The sequence below is a fragment of the Scyliorhinus torazame genome, chromosome 8 (assembly GCF_047496885.1).
Source record: "Scyliorhinus torazame isolate Kashiwa2021f chromosome 8, sScyTor2.1, whole genome shotgun sequence".
NCBI lineage: Eukaryota > Metazoa > Chordata > Chondrichthyes > Carcharhiniformes > Scyliorhinidae > Scyliorhinus > Scyliorhinus torazame.
The window spans coordinates 60,879,974-60,902,841 of NC_092714.1; the positions used below are offsets into that span (position 1 = coordinate 60,879,974).

At 43.9% G+C, this 22,868-nt stretch overlaps 1 protein-coding gene across 3 annotated transcripts in view; it reads left to right on the forward strand.

Annotated features, from left to right (window-relative positions):
* polq (polymerase (DNA directed), theta) overlaps positions 1-22,868 on the forward strand; it is a 144,080-nt gene that overhangs the window by 114,588 nt on the left and 6,624 nt on the right. For all 3 annotated transcript variants that reach the window (XR_011948657.1, XM_072513705.1, XM_072513706.1), the window contains exons 27-31: positions 516-700; positions 3,707-3,818; positions 15,163-15,287; positions 17,626-17,785; positions 20,346-20,461. Coding sequence is in view for 2 of the 3 variants with exons in the window: in XM_072513705.1 (XP_072369806.1) it covers positions 516-700; positions 3,707-3,818; positions 15,163-15,287; positions 17,626-17,785; positions 20,346-20,461 (698 nt within the window). In the remaining variant the exon portion in view is untranslated. The remainder of the gene's footprint in view (positions 1-515; positions 701-3,706; positions 3,819-15,162; positions 15,288-17,625; positions 17,786-20,345; positions 20,462-22,868) is intronic.

Consider the following 22,868-nt stretch of genomic DNA (forward strand, 5'->3'; position numbering starts at 1 on the left):
ACATCAAAAAAAAATTTTTCTTGAAGTTGACCCCTGACTGCTAAGCAACATCTCATTCTTTCTCCAAACTCTTATTATTTTACAGGTCGTAAACTCTCTCAGCACAATGCAGCCAGTTTGAACTGAAACCCAAACCCCTAGACATGCAAACACCTTTGTTTAACATTCATCGAACTAGAGTTTTACCCTTTTGTACACAAATACATTAAATTAAACTCACTTAAATCTGTACCTTATTTCTAATATCCTGCAAGACAAATATAGAGCAATTAAAACTGCCTCTGCTTCCTGACACACTGGATAGCTTTCATGTACTAGTTAGTTAGTCTTTTTTTTTTTTAATCCATTTGTAAGACGTAAACTACTTTTTCTCAATCCATGCTGGCTGGCCCCTGTGCCTTTTCAATGTTCAGATGAATGATTTTACAAATTTGCTGTTTCTCTATTAAGTGCAGTTCTGGATTAATGTCAAGTTTAGCGACCTCACCATATCTAATTTAATTTTTCCTTTAAAGGTGGTCTCATTCTGGCGGCAGATTACTCTCAACTGGAGCTGCGGATTCTGGCTCATCTCTCCAAGGATAGGAGCCTTATTCATGTCCTAAACAGTGGGGAAGATGTGTTCAAGAGCATTGCTGCAGAATGGAAAATGGTGGAGTCGGCATCAGTAACAGACAAACTGAGACAACAGGCTAAGCAGGTGAGCTGACCTGAATGCATTATCTGACAATGTTACATCGGCAACATAAAACTTCTCACCTCTCGCTGGAGAGGTTATCTGGTAACCCATTGCCTTCTGTTAAGTGTAAAATAAAGCAAATTTATGTCCCCGTGAGCACAAATCCAGTGTACAGAACAGGCAATATGAACTTTGCAAATATTTGCTTTGTATGACATTACTCCACATGCTGCTTCTGTCGTTGTAATCACGCCAAGATATTCTTGTTGCTTGAAACCAGTGCAACATAAATTGACAACTTTTTAACTCTTCAAAATGAAACGAACTGTACTATTAAACATCGATGACAGAATTTCTTGGTATGACAGATGACACATTTTTGCATAAATTACAAGCCTCTGGCACATACCCTACATTAAAAGTCAGTTAATTTAATGTTTAATAAAGCAGAAAGTCAAGATATCAACATGTGTTCATCGAGATATTTTTTTAAAAACCTCTTGTTCTGGCACAAATATCAAACCCATGGTTGTTTTTAAAAGTTCCATGACCAGAATTCACTCATGCCCCGAGCAAATGAGTCCCCAGTGTATTTTGGTGAGCAACATGCATGTTCCTTCAGAAGTGGTGTGTTCGGAATGCACCTCTACTGGAATAGCAAAGTCTGAGAACAGCCAGCAAACATATTGGTTACATTAGGCATTCATGGTGAGCAGCTCTGATTGCAAGCAGTTGGTGCTTGGTAATTACAGTAACAGAGGATTGTCAGAGGAGCACAAAGATTTATTGACTGAGATTGAAGACTGATGCATTAAATAAGCATTTTGCCTTGGCGCTTACCAGGTAAAAGACTTTGCCCAAGCTGTGGTAATTTGTTGAGATAAGTTTAGATAAAGAGGAGGTACTCTGGGTAAATCACACGGTACTGATGGAATGCATACTATTTTGCTGAGGGGATGAAATGGTTAAATTGCTGGAGGTGCTGGTCAGAATCTTCCTATCCTTTTTCGATGCAATAGTGCCAGTGAATTGGAGGATTACAGATGTTGCACCCAGGTTCAAATAAGAGAGGATATACCTAGCAATTCCAGGCCTGTCACTTTAATGTTCATGTTGGGGAAATTAGAAATGATAGCCTTGGAGAAAATTAACAGTCACTTGATGAGCATGAAGTAACAAATGAGAGGCAGCATGGACTCATTAAGAGGAAATTACGTTTGACTAACTTGATGAGATAATAGAGTTGTGCTTAACTAGTTGCTGAGTAGTACAAAACCTCAGTTTGCTGAAAAAAGAGACATGCTGTCAAAGCTGTTCATCTTGCATTCATCAGGACAGGTTTACAAGAACACCAATTGTAAAGGGGATACCAATTTATACTGCACGAGAAAGAGGGGGTGTTAATTGGTTGGCAAGTGGACTCTGGAGAAGTGTTGCCATGGAGAATGAACCAAGGAACAGTTAACTGACAAGGTTTTGTTTAAATTCAAACCTGGCAGGTTGACTCTGATCAAGATATTGCCCGAGAGAATGAACCAGGGAATGGCTGACCCCAAATGCTTGTTTAGTTAGAAAGTGTGCAATTTGTGGACATGCTCCTTCTGTCTGCAAAGGATAGGTCCAGGTGTGTGAGTATATGTAGCTTCTAGCACACATAACTGAGCCACGTTATGAGCCCGACAATCTTACATTTATTTTCAGCATAATCTTCTCGTACAATCGGGTTGTTTAACAACTGCTGTCCAATCGTGGAATTATGTCTAATGTTGGATGGACATTATGGCCTGAATTTTCCAGATGGTTGGGGATAGTCTTCCACTATCCAAAGAGTTGGCAGGGAACACATCCTCACTGTCTCTGACTGCTCTGCTGCCAATTTACACTCCAATGAGTTTTTATTGGCTGGACAGGCGGGATTTATGTCCTTCACTTGGGAGGAAGTCCCACATTAAAGTTACCAGCCAATCTGATTGGCTGGCAGCTCTCCAGTTCCTGTAGCAACAGTGTTACAGTGGACCGAGGAGGAACTACACCAATCTGCACGAGTCGAAGTGCTGGAGCTAAAGTGTAAGGAGTCGCAGGGCCAAGAGGGTAGGGAAGGCCTGGAGGCGGGATTGCAAAGGGGGGTTTGGGGTCGGGGGGTAGAGTCCGGTGTAGGGAGATCCCAAAGAAACAGAGTCTTAACCCGAGTGAGAAGGGGGATTCTGATGGAGGTACCCCTAACCATCATTCCCACCTGAGATCTAACTTTGATTCTTTATTGCCTTCTCACGCAGAGGTTCAATGTTCCCACCAGCCTGAAAAATAGAGGTTGGAGACAAAGGGCCCTTGTCATTAATTGGCCACTTAATGGCCTCAACTGGGGCAAGGGCAGGCTTCCTATCTGAGATCATGCCCCTCCCCAGTGCAAAACCATTGTGTGGTCGAGGTGGCACAGTGGTTAGCACTGCTGACACACAGCTCCGGGGAGCCGAGTTGAATTCGGGTGACCTTGTGGAGTTTGCACTTTCTCCCCATGTCTGCATGGGTTTCTTCCGTGTGTTCCGGTTTCCGAACACAGTCCAAAGATGTGCAGGTTAGGTGGATTGGCCAAGCTAAATTTACCCATTGTAGGGTTACTGGGTTATGGGGAAAGTGTGGAGGTGTTAGCTTACATAGGGTGCTCGTTCCAAGGGCCGGTGCAGACACGATGGGCTGAATGGCCTCCTTCTGCACTGTATGATTAAATGAATATGAATCCTATCCCCCCCCACTGGCCTAAATTTCCACTGGTGGGAAGCATACAATTCAGGCCCATGCTGTAATTCCCAGATTCGTTATTCCTTTAAAACAAATTACGAGGATGGAGAATGAACTATTTATGATTTAATAAATTGTTCCAGGAGGTATGCCCATCTGGCGAATTGTGATCAGAAAACACTCAATGGGCTTGTTTTGTGTAAAATGTCATCTCTGTTGTATGTGCTTCCATGGTGATGTATTGCTGTTTCCTGAATTTCTAATGTACAGGTGTCCTTTCATCTTTAGATTTGTTACGGTATCATTTATGGGATTGGAGCAAAGTCTCTTGGTGAGCAAATGGGCCTGGATGAAAATGATGCAGCTCGTTACCTAGAAACATTCAAATCTCGATATAAGGGTAAGGATTTGAAGAACATAGAGTTATTTTAAGTTAGTTTATTATCTATGTGAGAAAAGAGATGGCAAAATGGGAAGGAACAAGGCTGCAGGGGAGAAGAACACCCTGGCCTGGATCATCTGAGGAGCAGCAATCATCGTCAGATTGCCATTTCATTCAAACTTCCCCCACCTGTCAGACTCTGTCTGACCCTTGCACTGTTTTCCATGTGCTCTGCTAGTAATCTTTTATAATGGACTCTAACCTTTTCCCACTACTGGCATCTAGCTGACTGGTCTATAATTTCATTCTACCTCCCTTATTAAATTTTGGGGTTATATTAGCTATCCTCCAATCTGTAGGAATTGTTCCAGAGTCTATAGAATATTGGAAGATGCTCACCAATGCTTCCACTATTCCTCAGGCCACTTCCTTAAGTATTCTAGGATGTAGATTATCAGGCCCTGGAGATTTGTTGGCCTTCAACCCGATCAATTTCCCCAACACCATTTCTCTACTAATGCTGATTTCCATCAGTTCATCCCTCTCATTAAACCTTGTGTTCCCCAACATTTCTGGTATGTTATTTGTGTCCTCCTTTGTGACGACAGAACCAAAGTTCCCCATTATAAATGTTCCTACATTCTCTTCACATATCGATAGAAGCTTTAACAGTCATAGAACATAGAACATAGAACGATACAGCGCAGTACAGGCCCTTCGGCCCACGATGTTGCACCGACATGGGAAGTCAAAAAACAAAAGCCATCTAACCTACACTATGCCATTATCATCCATATCCTTATCCAATAAACTTTTAAATGCCCTCAATGTTGGCGAGTTCACTACTGTTGCAGGTAGGGCATTCCACGGCCTCACCACTCTTTGCGTAAAGAACCTACCTCTGACCTCTGTCCTATATCTATTACCCCTCAGTTTAAAGCTATGTCCCCTCGTGCTAGCCATTTCCATCCGCGGGAGAAGGCTCTCACTGTCCACCCTATCTAACCCCCTGATCATTTTGTATGCCTCTATTAAGTCTCCTCTTAACCTTCTCTCTAACGAAAACAACCTCAAGTCCATCAGCCTTTCCTCATAAGATTTTCCCTCCATACCAGGCAACATCCTGGTAAATCTCCTCTGCACCCGCTCCAAAGCCTCCACGTCCTTCCTATAATGCGGTGACCAGAACTGTACGCAATACTGCAAATGCGGCCGTACCAGAGTTTTGTACAGCTGCAACATGACCTCATGACTCCGGAACTCAATCCCTCTACCAATAAAGGCCAACACTCCATAGGCCTTCTTCACAACCCTATCAACCTGGGTGGCAACTTTCAGGGATCTATGTACATGGACACCTAGATCTCTCTGCTCATCCACACTTCCAAGAACTTTACCATTAGCCAAATATTCCGCATTCCTGTTCCTTCCAAAGTGAATCACCTCACACTTCACTACATTAAACTCCATTTGCCACCTCTCAGCCCAGCTCTGCAGCTTATCTATGTCCCTCTGTAACCTGTTACATCCTTCCGCACTGTCGACAACACCACCGACTTTAGTGTCGTCTGCAAATTTACTCACCCACCCTTCTGCACCCTCCTCTAGGTCATTGATAAAAATGACAAACAGCAACGGCCCCAGAACAGATCCTTGTGGTACGCCACTTGTAACTGAGCTCCATTCTGAACATTTCCCATCAATCACCACCCTCTGTCTTCTTTCAGCTAACCAATTTCTGATCCACATCTCTAAATCACCCTCAATCCCCAGCCTCCGTATTTTCTGCAATAGCCTACCGTGGGGAACCTTATCAAACGCTTTACTGAAATCCATATACACCACATCAACTGCTCTACCCTCGCCTACCTGTTCAGTCACCTTCTCAAAGAACTCGATAAGGTTTGTGAGGCATGACCTACCCTTCACAAAGCCATGCTGACTATCCCTAATCATATTATTCCTATCTAGATGATTATAAATCTTGTCTCTTATAATCCCCTCCAAGACTTTACCCACAACAGACGTGAGGCTCACCGGTCTATAGTTGCCGGGGTTGTCTCTACTCCCCTTCTTGAACAAAGGGACCACATTTGCTATCCTCCAGTCCTCTGGCACTATTCCTGTAGCCAATGATGACATAAAAATCAAAGTCAAATGCCAAGCAATCTCTTCCCTGGCTTCCCAGAGAATCCTAGGATAAATCCCATCAGGCCCCGGGGACTTATCTATTTTCAGCCTGTCCAGAATTGCCAACACCTCTTCCCTACGTACCTCCATGCCATCTATTCTAATAGCCTGGGTCTCAGCATTCTCCTCCACAACATTATCTTTTTCCTGTGTGAATACTGACGAAAAATATTCATTTAGTATCTCGCCTATCTCTTCAGACTCCCCACACAACTTCCCATCCCTGTCCTTGACTGGCCCTATTCTTACCCGAGTCATTCTTTTATTCCTGACATACCTATAGAAAGCTTTTGGGTTTTCCTTGATCCTACCTGCCAAATACTTCTCGTGTCCCCTCCTTGCTCGTCTTAGCTCTCTCTTTAGATCCTTCCTCGCTACCTTGTAACTATCAAGCGCCCGAACTGAAACTTCACTCCTCATCTTCACATAGGCCTCCTTCTTCCTCTTAACAAGAGATTCCACTTCTTTGGTAAACCACGGTTCCCTCGCTCAACGCCTTCCTCCCTGCCTGACCGGTACGTACTTATCAAGAACACGCAGTAGCTGTTCCTTAAACAAGCTCCACATATCCAGTGTGCCCAACACTTGCAGCCTCCTTCTCCAACCTATCCCCCCCAAGTCATGTCTAATGGCATCATAATTGCCCTTCCCCCAGCTATAACTCTTGCCCTGCGGTGTATACTTATCCCTTTCCATCACTAACATAAACGTCACCGAATTGTGGTCACTGTCCCCAAAGTGCTCACCTACCTCCAAATCTAACACCTGGCCTGGTTCATTACCCAAAACCAAATCCAATTTGGCCTCTCCTCTTGTTGGCCTGTCAACATATTGTGTCAGGAAACCCTCCTGCACACATTGTACAAAAAACGACCCATCTAATGTACTCGAACTATATCTTTTCCAGTCAATATTTGGAAAGTTAAAGTCTCCCATAATAACTACCCTGTTACTTTCGCTCTTATCCAGAATCATCTTCACCATCCTTTCCTCTACATCCCTAGAACTATTTGGAGGCCTATAGAAAACTCCCAACAGGGTGACCTCTCCTTTCCTGTTTCTAACCTCAGCCCATACTACCTCGGAAGAAGAGTCCCCATCTAGCATCCTCTCCGCCACCGTAATACTGTTTTTGACTAGCAGCGCCACACCTCCCCCTCTTTTGCCTCCTTCTCTGAGATTACTAAAACACCTAAACCCCGGAACCTGCAACAACCATTCCTGTCCCTGCTCTATCCATGTCTCCGAAATGGCCACAACATAGAAGTCCCAGGTACCAACCCATGCTGCCAGTTCCCCTACCTTATTTCGTATACTCCTGGCATTGAAGTAGACTCACTTCAAACCACCTACCTGAACACTGGCCCCCTCCTGCGAAGTCAATTCTGTGCTCCTGACCTCTATACTCTCAATCTCTCGTACCCTAAAACTACAATCCAGGTTTCCATGCCCCTGCTGTATTAGTTTAAACCCCCACAAAGAGCACTAACAAATCTCCCCCCCAGGATATTTGTGCCCGTCAGGTTCAGATGTAGACCATCCTGTCTGTAGAGGTCTCACCTTCCCCAGAAAGAGCCCCAGTTATCCAGAAATCTGAATCCCTCCCACCTGCACCATCCCTGTAGCCACGTGTTTAATTGCTCTCTCTCCCTATTCCTCATCTCATTATCACGTGGCACGGGCAACAACCCAGAGATAACAACTCTGTTTGTTCTCGTTCTGAGCTTCCATCCTAGCTCCCTGAAAGCCTGCCTGACATCCTTGTCCCCTTTCCTACCTATGTCGTTAGTGCCAATGTGGACCACGACTTGGGGCTGCTCCCCTTCCCCCTTAAGGACCCGGAAAACACGATCCGAGACATCACGTACCCTTGCACCTGGGAGGCAACATACCAAACGTGAGTCTCTCTCGCTCCCACAAAATCTCCTATCTGTGCCCCTGACTATCGAGTCCCCAATTACTAATGCTCTGCTCCTCTCCCCCTTCCCTTCTGAGCAACAGGGACAGACTCCGTGCCAGAGGCCCGTACCCCATGGCTTACCCCTGGTAAGTTGTCCCCCCCCACAAGTATCCAAAGCGGTATACTTGTTACTCAGGGGAACGACCGCAGGGGATCCCTGCACTGACTGCTTCTTCCCAGTCCCTCTTACAGTTACCCATCTATCTCCAATCTTTGGTGTAACTAATTCCCTGAAGCTGCTATCTCTGACCCCCTCTGCCTCCCGAATGATCCGAAGTTCATCCAACTCCAGCTCCAGTTCCCTAACTCGGTCTTGGAGGAGCTGGAGATGGCTGCACTTCCTGCAGGTAAAATCAGCAGGGACACTAACTGCATCCCTCATCTCAAACATCCTGCAGGAGGAACATTGCACTCCCTTCCCTGCCATCCCTCTTTTTTTTAATGTTCCCTGCAAACTTACTCTCGTACACTATTTTCCCCATCTCAATCAATCCCTCCATTACTGAATTATAAACTGCTCCCAATCCTCAGGTTTTCTGGTTGATTTATATGCCTTTTCATTGCATCTAATACTATCTCCAATTTCCCTTGTAAGCCATGTTTTGGCCACCTTTCCTATAGGTGGGGGGAGGGAGGGGGGTGGGGGGCAGGGAAAGATGATGGCAGGTGAGCGGGGGAGGTAGTTTGGTTGGGAGTGATAGTCCGGTCTAGTGGGGTTGGGGGGTGGTGGATTAGCTGGTTGATCAGTGTGGTATAGTGTTGTTGGGAGGAGTAATTGGAGTGGATATTCGGAGGTCTGAGGGGGATTGGTTGAGGCAGTCATAGGGCTAGTCATGGGGTTGGGGGGGCATCAGTGAGAGTGATTGGAAACTCCATTCTATAGTTATCCAGGAGTCAGACTTGGGTTTAATCTGCCGAACATTTCCTGAATAACTATTCAATTAAGTGCCACAGAACTGTCTGAAGTCTCTGAGACATTGAGGCATTTGAGGAGGGTTCCTGGGAGCAGGGGAATTTCCTATTGGAAGTTCAAACTTCCTGAGCAATTACCATGGAAATCAACATATCAGACTCTGACGATCTGGAGACTGGAAGATCTGAGCCCTTATCATTTATGACTTATGTAGCTTTTCCTGAGACAGAAAGTGAGGCAGACAAAAGAGGACAAGTCAAATCACGCAGGTGCTGTAGAATCAGTAACTTTGAAAAAACACTTCCAAAATGAAATGTATTTAAATAAAATGAAGCTTTTCTTCACCTGGGGGAATGACCATGGGCAAGAGTTTGATTATGACATATAAAAGCGTTATTATTCAAAGGTGTTTGTGTCTAATGTTTATACTTTTGTAAAAGAGCGTTTTAGTTAAAAATAAGTGCTATAAAAAAAGCTTCCAGCAGGGTGTGCTGAAAGCAAAGTCCCAGATGTATCTTTATTTTGGAGGGAAAAGAATAAAAGAGCCTTTGATGGGAAGCTGAGTTCAGAATCAGATGCATGTGATTGTATTCTTTATTGTTTAGAAGTGACAAAACCGAGGCAGCTTGGTGGTGCAGTGGTTAGCACTGCTGCCTCATGGCGCAGAGGTCCCAGGTTCGATCCCGGCTCTGGGTCACTGTCTGTGTGGAGTTTGCACATTCTCCCCGTGTTTGCGTGGGTTTCATCCCCACAACCCAAAGAAATGCAGGGTAGGTGGATTGGCCACGCTAAATTGCCCCTTAATTGGGAAAAATGAATTGGGTACTCTAAATTTATATTTATAAAAAAAAAAAAAGAAGTGACAAAACACTTTGAATGGCGACGAGGATTAGGGGCTTGAGAGGCTTTTGATTCAGCTACTATGGACTTGCAGTTTATGTTGAGCAAATGGAAAAGTTTTTTGTTGTGAATGAGATTGTAGAGGAAAAGCAGGCCTCGGTGTTTATTACAGTCATCAGAATGAAAAACCTAATATTACTGAAAAATCTCATTGCCCCTGACAAACCAGGAGATAAAAGCTGTGAAGAGTTTGTGGACATTTTGAAAAAGCTCTTTTATCCCAGATCAGCAGGAATTGTTGAGAGATTCAAGTTTCACCAAAGACAACAGCACAAAGGTGAATCAGTTTTGCAGTTCCTGGATGAGTTGAGAAAATTAGCAAAACATTGTGACTTTAAAGGTTACCTGGAAGAAGTTTTGAGTGATCGCTGGGTTTATGGACTACGAAATTAAAGAATTCAGCGCAGATTGTTAACAGTTCGATGACGTACAGGTTAGGTGGGGTTACAGGGATAGGGTAGGGTGCTCTTTCAGAGGGCCGGTGCAGAATTAATGGGCCGAATGGCCTCCTTCTTTTGGTTATTCTTTCCCATTGAGGTGAAAAAGATCCATGCCCACCTTCTGCCACAGACTTGTGATGATGTCACCCATGTGCATCGGCTCTTTGCTTTGAAATTTCTAACACATGTCACAGTTGACCATGCCTGGCTAATAAATTGTATCCTGGCCCTGTGTTTGCACTTCTCAATGCCCAGGTGCCCTACATGGAGCTTCTGGAGCATGAGTGGCCGCAAGGAACGTGGAATCACAATCTTGTGCTGTCGCAGTAGAATTCCATTCGCCTCACTCAACTCTGCCCGCACATTGTAGCAACCCGAGCAGGAACGCTTAGGCCATCTCTCTCTGAGACAGTTGATTATCTTTTGTAGGACTATGTCCTTGGCTGTTTCTTTCTTTATTAGGTGCAACATCTCATTGGCGACTGGAAGAAACGTAGTGACGAGATTGACATGTGACACATCCTCATCAACCAGGTCTACTACTTTAATGTCCATGGCTTGAGAAAGCGTGTCACGACAACCAGGTGCTTGCCTGGTGTGTAGATCAGGTTGAAATCATGGCACTGGAGCTTCTTCCATCATGCGCTGGATTCTTGGGGACATTTGGTACAAATTCTTCTGCACACTGGATACAAGTGGCCTTTAGTCAGTCTCCACAAGAAACGTTGGAAGCCCGTACACACAATCATGGAACTTGTCCAAACCCACGACCACCCCAAGGCATTCTTTTTCAATTTGCGCATACCTGTACTCCGTCTCACACATCGCTCTGGATATGCCACAGGCAGTCAGCTGGCGTCTGCACCCTACTGCAGCAATACCACTCCCAGGCCATTGTGCGACGCATCGGTCAAAATTTTGATCTTTTTCACTGGGTCAAAAAATGCTTGGACTGGCGCTGTAGTCAGCGAGATATGCAATGCTTGCCACTCCTGCTCGTGCCTGGGAGACCATTGGAACACTGTGTCCTTTTTTATCAAATCTGTTAGTTGAGAGGTTTTAGAGGCCGGGTTGGGAATAAACTAGCCAATGAAGTTGATCATCCCTAGTGTTATGGGTCCGGGCTTACAGAACCCCAAAGTGTTTCATGGAGTTCAACTAACCCACAACTTTTAATGGATTGTGGTGTGGGAAGCACACGGCGTACTCTCCAGGTGTGATACAGCAATTATGGACAAATGGTTTTTAAAACAAAACAATGTTTATTCTATGAACTCAATTTAACCTTTTAAAAACAAACATTGAATATCTTAACACCCATTACTTCAAAGATAACCCCAAAGGACTACAACACTAAATAATCCTTCAAACTGTTTCTTTAAACATCCAAAAGACTTCAAACTTTCAAAAACAGAGATGAGGTTACATTCAATATATTTATCGTCTTTGGATTTGCAGACATCAACAGACCAGCTCTGTGTTTTCTTCCTGCAGCTCTCAGCAAGCTCTGTGTTTTCTTCCTGCAGCTCTCAGCAAGCTCTGTGTTTTCTTCCTGCAGCTCTTAGCAAAACACACACACACTCCCAGCTGCCTCCTCAAACTGAAACCAAAAGCAGAAGTGAGCTCAGCTCCCCTCACCCTCTGACATCACTTCAGTAATATGATCAGCTCCATTTCTTCAAGGTACATTACTTAAACATCCATTTCTTAAAGGTACTCTCACATGACACTAGTCTGTGTAAAATGGCTTTTTTGTCTGTGGGATGTGGCACAGTCAGAATGGTCTTTTCTCATTGTGCGGCTGCCCACTTTGTGCAGACAGCTTGCCTCCCAAAAGGTGATGCTATCAACCCCGATTTGACATTTTGCTTTATTAAGCTTCCGGCTATTTTTTGTTATCTGTTGTAGGACTGAGAAACCTTCTGTCATGCACGTCGCATGTGGATTCCCAGATTATTATATCATCGACATAAAGACGGACGCCTGGTAACCCTCTGACTGAGTGCTCCGTGGCATGATGGAAAATTTCAGACGCCGAGATTATGCCGAATGCCATCCTTAGGAAGCAGTAGCGCCCGAAGGGTGTGTTAAACGTGCACAGCTTTGTGCTCACTTTGTCCAGCTTGAGCTGCCAGAAATCTTGTGACGCATCCAACTTGCCGCTCCAGCTATCTCGCCTGTTATGTCCTCTTCGGAATCGGATAGTGCTCTCTCTTGATGTTAAGGTTCAGGTCTTTGGGGTCCATGCATATACGCAGGTCATTATTTCTCTTTCTTTGGCAAACCATAGAGTTAACCCAGTTGGTAGGTTCCTCTATGCGTCTGATGAATCCTAGAGCCGCCATTCTGTTTAACTCGGCCTCCAGTGGAACAGTGTGCGATTGGCTTCGCATTCTCCTTCAATTGGATATGGTATGTAAACGGCAGTGCCAAAGACTCGAAATATCTCCAGAAAGCCCTTTTAGGTTGGATTCTACGGATGCGTGTTAGTGGGGTGCCATACTTTCTGAAGTGTACACCCTCTTAACAAGCCCAAGTTCTTCATGTGCTTCCACTCCTATAAGCGATTCGTGTTCTGTCTCCACTATGGTAAATGTGATCATACACGTTCTGTCCCTGACAGTTACTGCGAGCTCACATGCTCCTAACATTGTGATCTGACGACCATTATAGTCTTTCAGTAGTACTATCTTCGAATCATTTTCGGTCTGATTTTTAGCCATTTCAACGCTGACAAAGTGATCAGATTGGTCCTCGCTTGCATTTGGTTAACGTTCCATTAACCATCAACGGAATCGTCCATCTATCCTCTATCCTCTATGGTCTTTGCATCCGCCTCACTATGGCTGCAAATGGTGAGGAAAGGTTTGCCATTTTGGCTGGTTGGACTATTTGTGTCCTCCGTTGAAATCATGTTCACAGCAGCCAGGTGATCGATGCACATCTCATTATCTACATTAACTGGTCCTGTTGGATGTTAGAGACATTGCCTAACAAAGTAATTCATTCTGCCACACTTGTAACAGACCTTTCCAAGTGCGGGGCATCGCCGTGGCAAATGTCAATTACCGCATCGCTGGCACAGAATGGCAGATCCGATCAGCTGCTCAAAATGGCCGCCCGCTCAAAATGGCCATGTTTCTTGCGTCACAGTGCTTATAACGCTGGCGTCTTCTTCCCGATTGGCGCCATAATGTTGCAGGTTGAGTGTACTAATCTGCTGTGCAGCAAGTTCACTTGCATGGCAAATCTTGATGGCATTTTCTAATTTCAGGTCTTCTTCCCTCAATAGCCTCTCACATATTTTGTCATTCAACACGCCAAACACTATCTGATCACGGTGCATTGACGAGTTTAAGGTACTAAAATTACACAACCGCAAGTCGACTACAAAGGAATCAACAGATACGCCTGCTTTTTGGGTATGCGTATGAAACGTATAATGTTCAAACGTTACCTTTTTCTTCGGAGAGCTGATCAAAGTACTGTATTATTTAATCAAAGCTCTTGCTTTCGTCTTCGCTGCGAAACGCGAAGGTATTGTAAATTCCGATGGCTTGAGGACCTGCTACCGTGAGCTGCAATGTAATACGCCTCTTGTCAGGCTGTGCCTGCAGGCCAAGGGCTGCAACATAGAGCCTAAATTGCTGCTTGAAAACACACCAATTTTCATCTACATTACCCGAGACTTGAAGCTGGTGGGGGTGCCTTCAAACCTTTCATCTCTAACTTCACAGTCTTTCCATGCATTGAGTTCCAGATGACCGTAATTCACCAGGTCGGTGGAAGAAGTTTCTGTTTTCTTTCTTCAGCTTATTTCGCCCCATCTTCTCTGTTGTTATCTTTAATTATTCTGCATTCCTGGTACCATGTGGTGTTCTGTGTTATGACCATGATAATGATGTACACAGAACATCTAGTTGTTTCACTAGAAAGATGATTTATTAACAAACATGTGGAAAGATAACTAACAAACTTTAATACAGATGATGGCGACTAAATGAATTCAGTGAATTCTCCTGGAGCTACTCTAAGTGTGACTATTCTCTTGTACGACTTATTACCAACTGGCGGATCTCAAGTCACATGGTGGATCTTTATTTCCACCTGCTGGTCGGAGGTCATACCAACAGCTATGTACATTGATAAAAAACTATATACATTGATGTATGCATGCATATTACCACCTGTACCAGGATGGACTTGCTGTGTCTGGATTTGAAAGGAGAGATTGGTTCAAAGCAATGTGATCAGGAAAGGTCACTCGACGCATGTAAACCAGCGCGTTTAAGCTGGATCAGTCTGTTTGGGTCTGAAATTACTGTGGAACACCAAAGTGGCTCCTGGGAGCAATCATCAAGTGTTCAGGGCTATTGACTTATGATGTTGAATCTTCCTGTATATGGAAGAAACACATTGACCTGATTGAACAAGTCAAATCCAAAAAACTAAATTTCCAGGGATCTTCAGTCACAGTGGAAGATTTTTGGGAAACATCTGCTCCAGTTGGTGAAACCTGACTTAATTCGACTGACTAATCTGTAGCACCTGTAGCTGTTGAACCTGAAGAGAAACACGTCCAATGTAGGAACCTTCCATTTCCAAGCAAACCAAACGAGATACCAAAGCCAACACTCCCTCCTGGACCAAATTTGCAAACCACCTGACTGAATTCTTCCTCGCTAAAGGCAGTAGATGTGATATTTGTGTCTAAAATGTATGCTTTTGTGAAGGAACATTTTAGTTCAAAATTGCTATATAAAAACCTGCCAGCAGGACGTGCTAAAAACAAAGTCCCAGGTGTATCTTCATCGGAGGGAAAAGTATAAAAGAGACTTCCAGTTTTTCATGGGAAGCTCAGTTTAGAAGGAGCTACTCGTGTTTGTGATTTTAACTGTTTAGAAGTGAAAAAACACCAGTTTTATTAAAATAACTTTTAAAATTGACAATTTACCACAGGGATTCAGAAATTTCTACGGGAAACGGTAAAAAATTGTCAGGAAAATGGATTTGTTCAAACAATACTTGGCCGGAAACGTTATCTTCCAGCAATAAAGGATTCCAATCCTCACGTTAAAGCTCACGTATGTATTGCAGTTTACAAAGTGGCTCAGATCCTAGTCAAAGGTTTTTATAAACTTGCTCCAGTTAAAGGAGTTTTTTTGTTTGACATTTTAGAGCATATTGTGTGTAATTAGAAAGTTTTGTTTTAATATGCCATGTAAAATGCTTCCTGTTCTGTTTTGCTGGGGCTTTACTGCAGATTTTTACTTGTTTCAAAATTTACTTCATACTGGAATAAAAACAGCACAAAAGATATTCTAAGAATAACGAAAATGCTTTAACAGTAGGTAAACAGAAGATGGCGGCACGGTGGTTAGCATTGCTGCCTCACTGTGCCAGGGATCAGGGTTCGATTCTGGTCCTGGGTGACTGGAGTTTGCACATTCTCCCGTGTCTGCGTGAGTTTTCTCCGGATGCTCCAGTTTCCTCCCACAGTCCCAAGATGTGCAGGTTAGGTGGATTGGCCATGCTCAATTGCCCCTTAGTGTCCAGTGATGTACAGGTTAGATGGATTGGCCATGATCAATTTCCGGGTTTACAGGGATAGGGCAGGAGAGTGGGCCTAGGTACAGTGCTCTTTTGGAGGGTTGATAGAGACTCAATAGGCAGATTGGCACCCTGCTGCACTGTGAGAATTCCATATATGGATTCTATGATCAATTGTCCCTTAGTGACAAAAACATTATGTAGGGTGAGGGCCTAGGTAGGGTGCTCTTTCAGTGGTTCAGTGCAGACTCGATGGGCCAAATGGAGGCCTCCTACACTAGTGAATCTATGATGTATAGCTTGGATATAATTGTAGCCATTAATAAAAACCTCTCATTACAGGAAAAGTTAGTTCTAAATAAAACTTTTAATTTTGGTCTGATTTTGCAAATGATTAGATTTTCTCTTCTGATATGAATGATATGATTGTCTCTGGCCATGTATTCAATGGTATTCCACGCCTTTGCTGCCTGTTATCTTCATATTGGAATGGGAGTCAAATGCTGCACTGTCAGTCTCAGCTTCTATTCCCTTGTCCAAATCTCACTCTTATGAAGCTGTAGTTGTCAACTGAAAATTGGTTTCTATTTGATGCTAAGTTTTTTAATAAATCTAGTTTATAACCAGTCTTGCTTCCAGTGGTCTGTTTGACACCTCCTGCTAAATTAAGGAATATACTGTTTAATAATTGGATAGCATTTTTCATATATTGAGGACCCAACCTGATTTTGATATGCAATGGAGTGAGTCGTGCATTGATTAGGATTGATATTGCAAGGGGTGTAAATTTGGTTTACAAATTGCCGAGGTTTATGTTGGATTCTCTGAGCACTTTTTAAAACTACCTAATCTAACCAATGGGATGCAGTGAAAAAAACAATTATGATATTGAGTAGATTTAACCATTCTCCATGGAAAAGCCTTTTATGATTTTAAAGACAATGTTTGATATAATTGTCTATGGAATCTGCACTGCTTTTAGTTTCAAGGCAATGCTTTGTTTCACTTCTATGTTCAAATGAAACTTTAGATCACCCCTACATGCTCTGGTTATTAATTGGACAAGTATTCCCCGATTTCAATTGAAATTAATTTGTACATGGGTGAAATCTAGAGCTGTATGTAAGTGCACAGATGACACCAAATTGTGAGGGTATTTAACCATTAGTAATTAGTAGTTCTGCAAACACCCCCTGAAATCAGCAGAATGCTTCTGGGCAGCAGGTTAACACAGTGGTTAGCACTGTTACTTCACAGTTCCGGTTCGATTCCTGGCTTGGGTCACTGTCTGTGTGGAGTCTGCATGTTCTCTCCATGTCTGCTTGGGTTTCCTCCGGGTGCTCTGGTTTCCTCCCACAGTCCTGAAAGACGTGCTTGTTAGATAATTTGGACATTCTGAATTCTCCCTCTGTGTACCCGAACAGGCGCTGGAATGTGGCGACTAGGGGCTTTTCACAGTAACTTCATTGCAGTGTTACTGTAAGCCTACTTGTGACAATAAAGATTGTAAAAAAAAATAAAAATTTTACTTCACTTTGTTGATAATATTTTCTTAATTTTAAGTAGTTTCAAGTGTGCGATTATGCAACTTATTTATTAATGAAACTAACACATATTTGAAACCAAGCTATTTATTTGCATTGTGCTGTTGTACTTTCTAAGCACAATAATCAGACTGTTATCCTGTTTGTCAAAATTGCTTCCAGGACACCAGCTGGTTGAAACTGGAAAGTACCTTTTAATCCTTAGGATTTGTACACCAATCTTTGTAGCTTTTCAATCGTATCCCTGCTCATTGCTGGATATGAACTGAGAGGCTTTAATACTTGTTTATTCTCACAGATCCTCATTCTAGTTATTCTATTCCAACAGGCCCAACGGCAAGCCGTGAACACCACCGTACAAGGATCAGCAGCTGATCTGGTCAAAATAGCTACTGTTAATATTCAGAAACGATTAGAGGAAACCTTTCCTTCTGTCGCCAAATCACACGGTCACTGGAAGAGCAGGTTTCAGGGAGACATAAAATTGGGTGAGAACCAAGTTTTGTCTTTTATTTCTCTTCTGTTCCTTTCAGACAATAGGAACAGTGAACCATCTGTGAGCTTTTCCGTGACTTCAGCTCCAGTGTTCCAATTTGTTACTGGACTGCAGGTGACATACCAGGAGGATCCTCATGGCTTTTGTTCAGTTTAATTTTCTCCTGATGCAATAATCTCAGTTACCAGCAGATGCCCCAGCAAAGTAGCTGACAGCACTCCTCACATAGTTTAGATTTCTGTCAGGTATGGGACTGCAATTTATGACTTCTGGGATTAAAAACATGTGTCAGTTCATAATTTCACTGCACACCATTTGTTACCTCCTCGCTGCTGTTTCCTGCTGCTTCATTAGAATTGCCGGGACCTTAATTCCTCTGAACTACAATAGCACATTATTTTTATTCAGAGTGAGTTAATTGAGCCATGAAAACCTCATTCTGAATGTGAAGCCCCGTTCTTACGCCAGTTCAAATGAAATTGCCAGTATGATGCTGTGCTGTCATTTCATTACACGGCAGACACCATGTATCACATAAGCTCCAGATTCTGGCCTCAGCTGCACTGCAGAGGCTGGGCAGCAAAGCCTTGTCTTCTGGAGATGAGGGGAAAATGATTCAATGTAAAAGTGATTTCACGGATTATATTTCAGGCTTGTGAAAAATATTAAAAATATATTTGTTTAATGTACTGTCCTATGCACTCCCTACCATTACTGCAGAGGAGTATTATGGTAGTATTCCCATCTAAACAATCACCCGCAATTTTTGTAGCAAGTGTTATGCTATTGTTTTCTTATTCAAAGAATAAACTAAGAGTTTGTGACACTCTTCTGGGAGTCTAGGGTAGCCTCAAATTTGACTCAATATTTGGCTGTCCTTTGTGTTTCAACATTTAATTGAATCTTCAGCCTCAACTTTTATTTTTGGTAAATCTGCTGTATTGGTGATTAATTATTTAAATTCCAAGTACATTGGTGGTGGGAAATGTGGCCTGTGTTCAGTTTTGATCAGTGGGAGAATGGGAAATAGTTACCTATGTGCTAATTTCACTCAAATCATCTTGTACATAAAAAGCACTCTCTTACAGCAGTGTCGTTGATGTAAGGAAAACCTTGGCACCAATCAAAAAGACTGCGCTTCTTGCCCATGCTCTTTAACATTAAAGTAAATCATATGAAATGAAGTCAAAGCAAAAAATGATGGAAACGACTCCATAGGTTAGGCAGCATTTGTGAAGATATAAAAAAAAGAAGAGTCAACATTTTAGGTCTGTGACCTTTCAACAGAACTGGGAAAAGTTAGAGATCTAATGGGTTAGTTGGAACAAGAACAAAAGGAAGATCTGTTATAGGGTGAGAAACATGAGAGACTGAATGACAGAACAGTTAATCCTCTAGGGACAATGGGAATGGGAAAAAAAACCCAGATGTAGCTAGACCAGGTGTGCTGCTAACTTGCAGGAAAATAAAAACATAGAAAAGGGAACTAAATGCGCAGGATTATGTTCTGAAATTGTTGAGCTCACTAGGAAGGCTGTATGGTGCCTAATTGAAAGATGGGGTTCTGTTCCTGAAGCTTACATTGAGCTCGACTGGAACAGGTCAACTGGTCAAGGACAGAGATGTCAATGTAAGAGCAAGGTGGAAATTAAACTGACAGACTACTGGAAGCTCGGGGTCATGCTTACAGACTGAAAGGAGGTGTTCTGCAAAGTGGTCACCCAATGTGCGTTTGGTCTTCCTGTGGAGAGGAGACCACATTATGAGCAGCGAATAAAATAGATGAGATTGAAAGAAGACCATATAAATTGCTGCTTCACCTGTAAGGATTGTTTGGGCCCTTGGACGATGAGGCAAGAGGGTAAAATGTCTCCTTTCTTAAAATAAATTAAGAGTACCCAATTTTTTTTTTCCAATTAAGGAGCAATTTAGCGTGGCCAATCCACCTACTCTGCACATCTTTGGGTTGTGGGGCTGAAACCCATGCAGACACGGGGAGAAAGTACAAACTCCACATAGTCACTGACCCGGGGCCGGGATCGAACCCGGGTCCTCAGCGTCATAGGCAGCAGTGTTAATCACTGGACCACCGTGCTGCCCTCTGTCTCCTACCTTTACATGGAAAAGTGCCATAGGATGGGGATGGGGTGTTGAGGGTGACTAAGGGGTGGACCAGGGTATCAAGGAGGGAAAGGTTTGTCTGGAATGCTGGGAGGAGAGGGGACGATGGTGGCATCACACTGAAGATGCCAGAGTTGGCAGAAAATGATCTGTTGAAATTATGAAAGGTGGTGGGTGGAAGGTGAGGACAAGGGGAACCTATTATGGTTCTGGGAGTGGGGGGAGATGGTTCAGAGAAATAAAAGGTTTGCCTGATGTACTCTTCCATGATTGAATTTGGAATCTAATTTGTTTTCTAGAATTGTAGTACATTTGATAACACTTCAAACTCTCATCAGGTGATGAGAGTGGGAGGAGTTGTAATCACCTTGAATTAAATATTCAATCAGTTTGCAATATTGAGATTAACTGATATTTGCACCCAAATGTAGATATGATTGAAAGGAAAAAACGGCGAGAAATTTACCGACCAGATAGCGGAGGCTTTTTCATCTTGCAGTTACATGATGAACTACTTTATGAAGTTGCAGAGAATGACATGATACAGGTGAGAATGTGAAGAATTTGTTCATTTAACATGCATTTCCCAAAAAGTGCTAATTTCAGTCCCAAAATATATTTGAAAAAATAGAAAACAAGCAAATAGAATTCTGAGTTGTGCAATGAATACAAAAGCAAAGATGTAATGATGCATCTATGTAAGGCTGTTAACACAAATTCACTAACCAGACACCAGAGATTTAGTTCTGAGAAACTTGAAAAAATAAGCCTATATTACAAGAGATTTAAAGAGGAGATCTAATAGAAATGTCCAAATTAATCAAATAATAAATGCTGAAAATCCTTTTTCACTCAATAAATTGGTTAAAAAAGGACATGAATTTAGGATTAATTAAAGGTCACCGGGAATTTTTTCACATAAAGAGCTATTAGAATATTAAATACATTACTGTCCATCAATCAACATTGATGTGAAAGTTATTAGAAGGTATAGAGAAGAGTAAAGATATAGGATTATATCAGATCGTTTGGATGTGGAACTAGTCCTAGCACAGGCATGAGTGACGGTCTATTCCAAATGATTCGCAGGAAGAAAATTGACTGGATGGTTCAGAAATGGCACTGGTAGATTTGCAATCATGCTCCTTATTACAACTTCAGTTGCTCCAATTCATCCACTCCTTCAACCTGGCAACTTCCAATGTTTAAAATAGTGTTCCCTGTCCCAGATTGTTTTTATTTTGTATGTAGAGTATTGAATGTGGATACAGATAATTGGCAGAAAAGTAATAGTCGTCTCAGAGTACTTATATCTATTAACAGGAATAATTACTCACTACGTGCATTTGGTTTGAATGCTGAGCTTGACGTGTGACTGCAGGGAAGGTCCATCCACGAGTGGAGGGAATGGAGGCAGGCAGGGATGGGGGGGAATAGAGGCAGGGATGGAGAGCATGGTAGCAGGCAGGGATGGAGGGGGGGGGAATGGAGACAGGCAGGGATTGGGGGAATGGAGGCAGGCAAGGATTGGGGGAATGGAGGCAGGCAGGGATTGGGGAATGGAGGCAGGCAGGGATTGGGGAATGGAGGCAGGCAGGGATTGGGGAATGGAGGCAGGCAGGGATGGAGGGAATGGAGGCAGGCAGGGATGGAGGGAATGGAGGCAGGCAGGGATGGAGGGACTGGAGGCAGGCAGGGATGGGGGGGGAATGGAGGCAGTTATGGATGGAGGAAATGGAGGCAGTTAGGGATGGAGGGAATGGAGGCAGTTAGGGATGGAGGGAATGGAGGCAGGCAGGGATGGGGGGAATGGAGGCAGGCAGGGATGGAGGAAATGGAGGCAGGCAGGGATGGAGGGAATGCAGGCAGGGTTGGGACTGGAGGCAGGCAGGGATGGGGGGGGGAATGGAGGCAGTTAAGGATGGAGGGAATGGAGGCAGGCAGGGATGGGGGGGAAATGGAGGCAGGCGGGGATGTGGGGGACTGGAGGCAGGCACGGATTGGGGGAATGGAGGTAGGCAGGGCTGGAGAGAATGGAAGCCGGCAGGGATGGGGGGAATGGAGGCAGGCAGGGATGGAGGGAATGGAGGCAGGCAGGGATGGAGAGAATGGAAGCAGGCAGGGATGGAGAGAATGGAAGCAGGCAGGGATGTAGAGAATGGAAGCCGGCAGGGATGGGGGGGGGGGGAATGGAGGCAGGCAGGGATGGGGGGAATGGAGGCAGGCAGGGATGGGGGGAATGGAGGCAGGCAGCGATGGGGGGAATGGAGGCAGGCAGGGATGGAGGGAATGGAAGCAGGCAGGGATGGAGAGAATGGAAGCCGGCAGGGATGGGGGGGGGGGGGGGGGAATGGAGGCAGGCAGCGATGGGGGGAATGGAGGCAGGCAGGGATGTAATGCGCTAGCTAATGTGCTGGTTCCAATTGGCTTTAAGGCACTTGCGATGTCCATTAGTGTGGGAGGAGGTCAAGAACCTTCCCAATCCAGCAATAATGCCAAATGAGGTAGGTAAAGAAGGCAATGTTCAGATTTGGCTGCACGTGCTGTCTGGGACAGACACAGGTGTATGGAAGGGACAGTGGTGACCCAGTCATGGCCACACCAAGAAATTGGACCCCATGAAAGAGGAATCAGTGGCGAGGACTGAGCCATTGGTATAAAGGTACCATTGGTAAATGGGGAGTGGACAGTAAGCACATTGACAGCACACTGAGACATACCCCTCTTAGAACATAGAACATACAGTGCAGAAGGAGGCCATTGGGCCCATCGGCTCTGCACCGACCCACTTAAGCCCTCACTTCCACGTTATCCCCGTAACCCAATAACCCCATCTAACCTTTTTGGTCACTAAGGGCAATTTAGCATGGCCAATCCACCTAACCGGCACGCCTTTGGACTGTGGGAGGAAACCGGAGCGCCCGGAGGAAACCCACGCAGACACTGGGAGAACG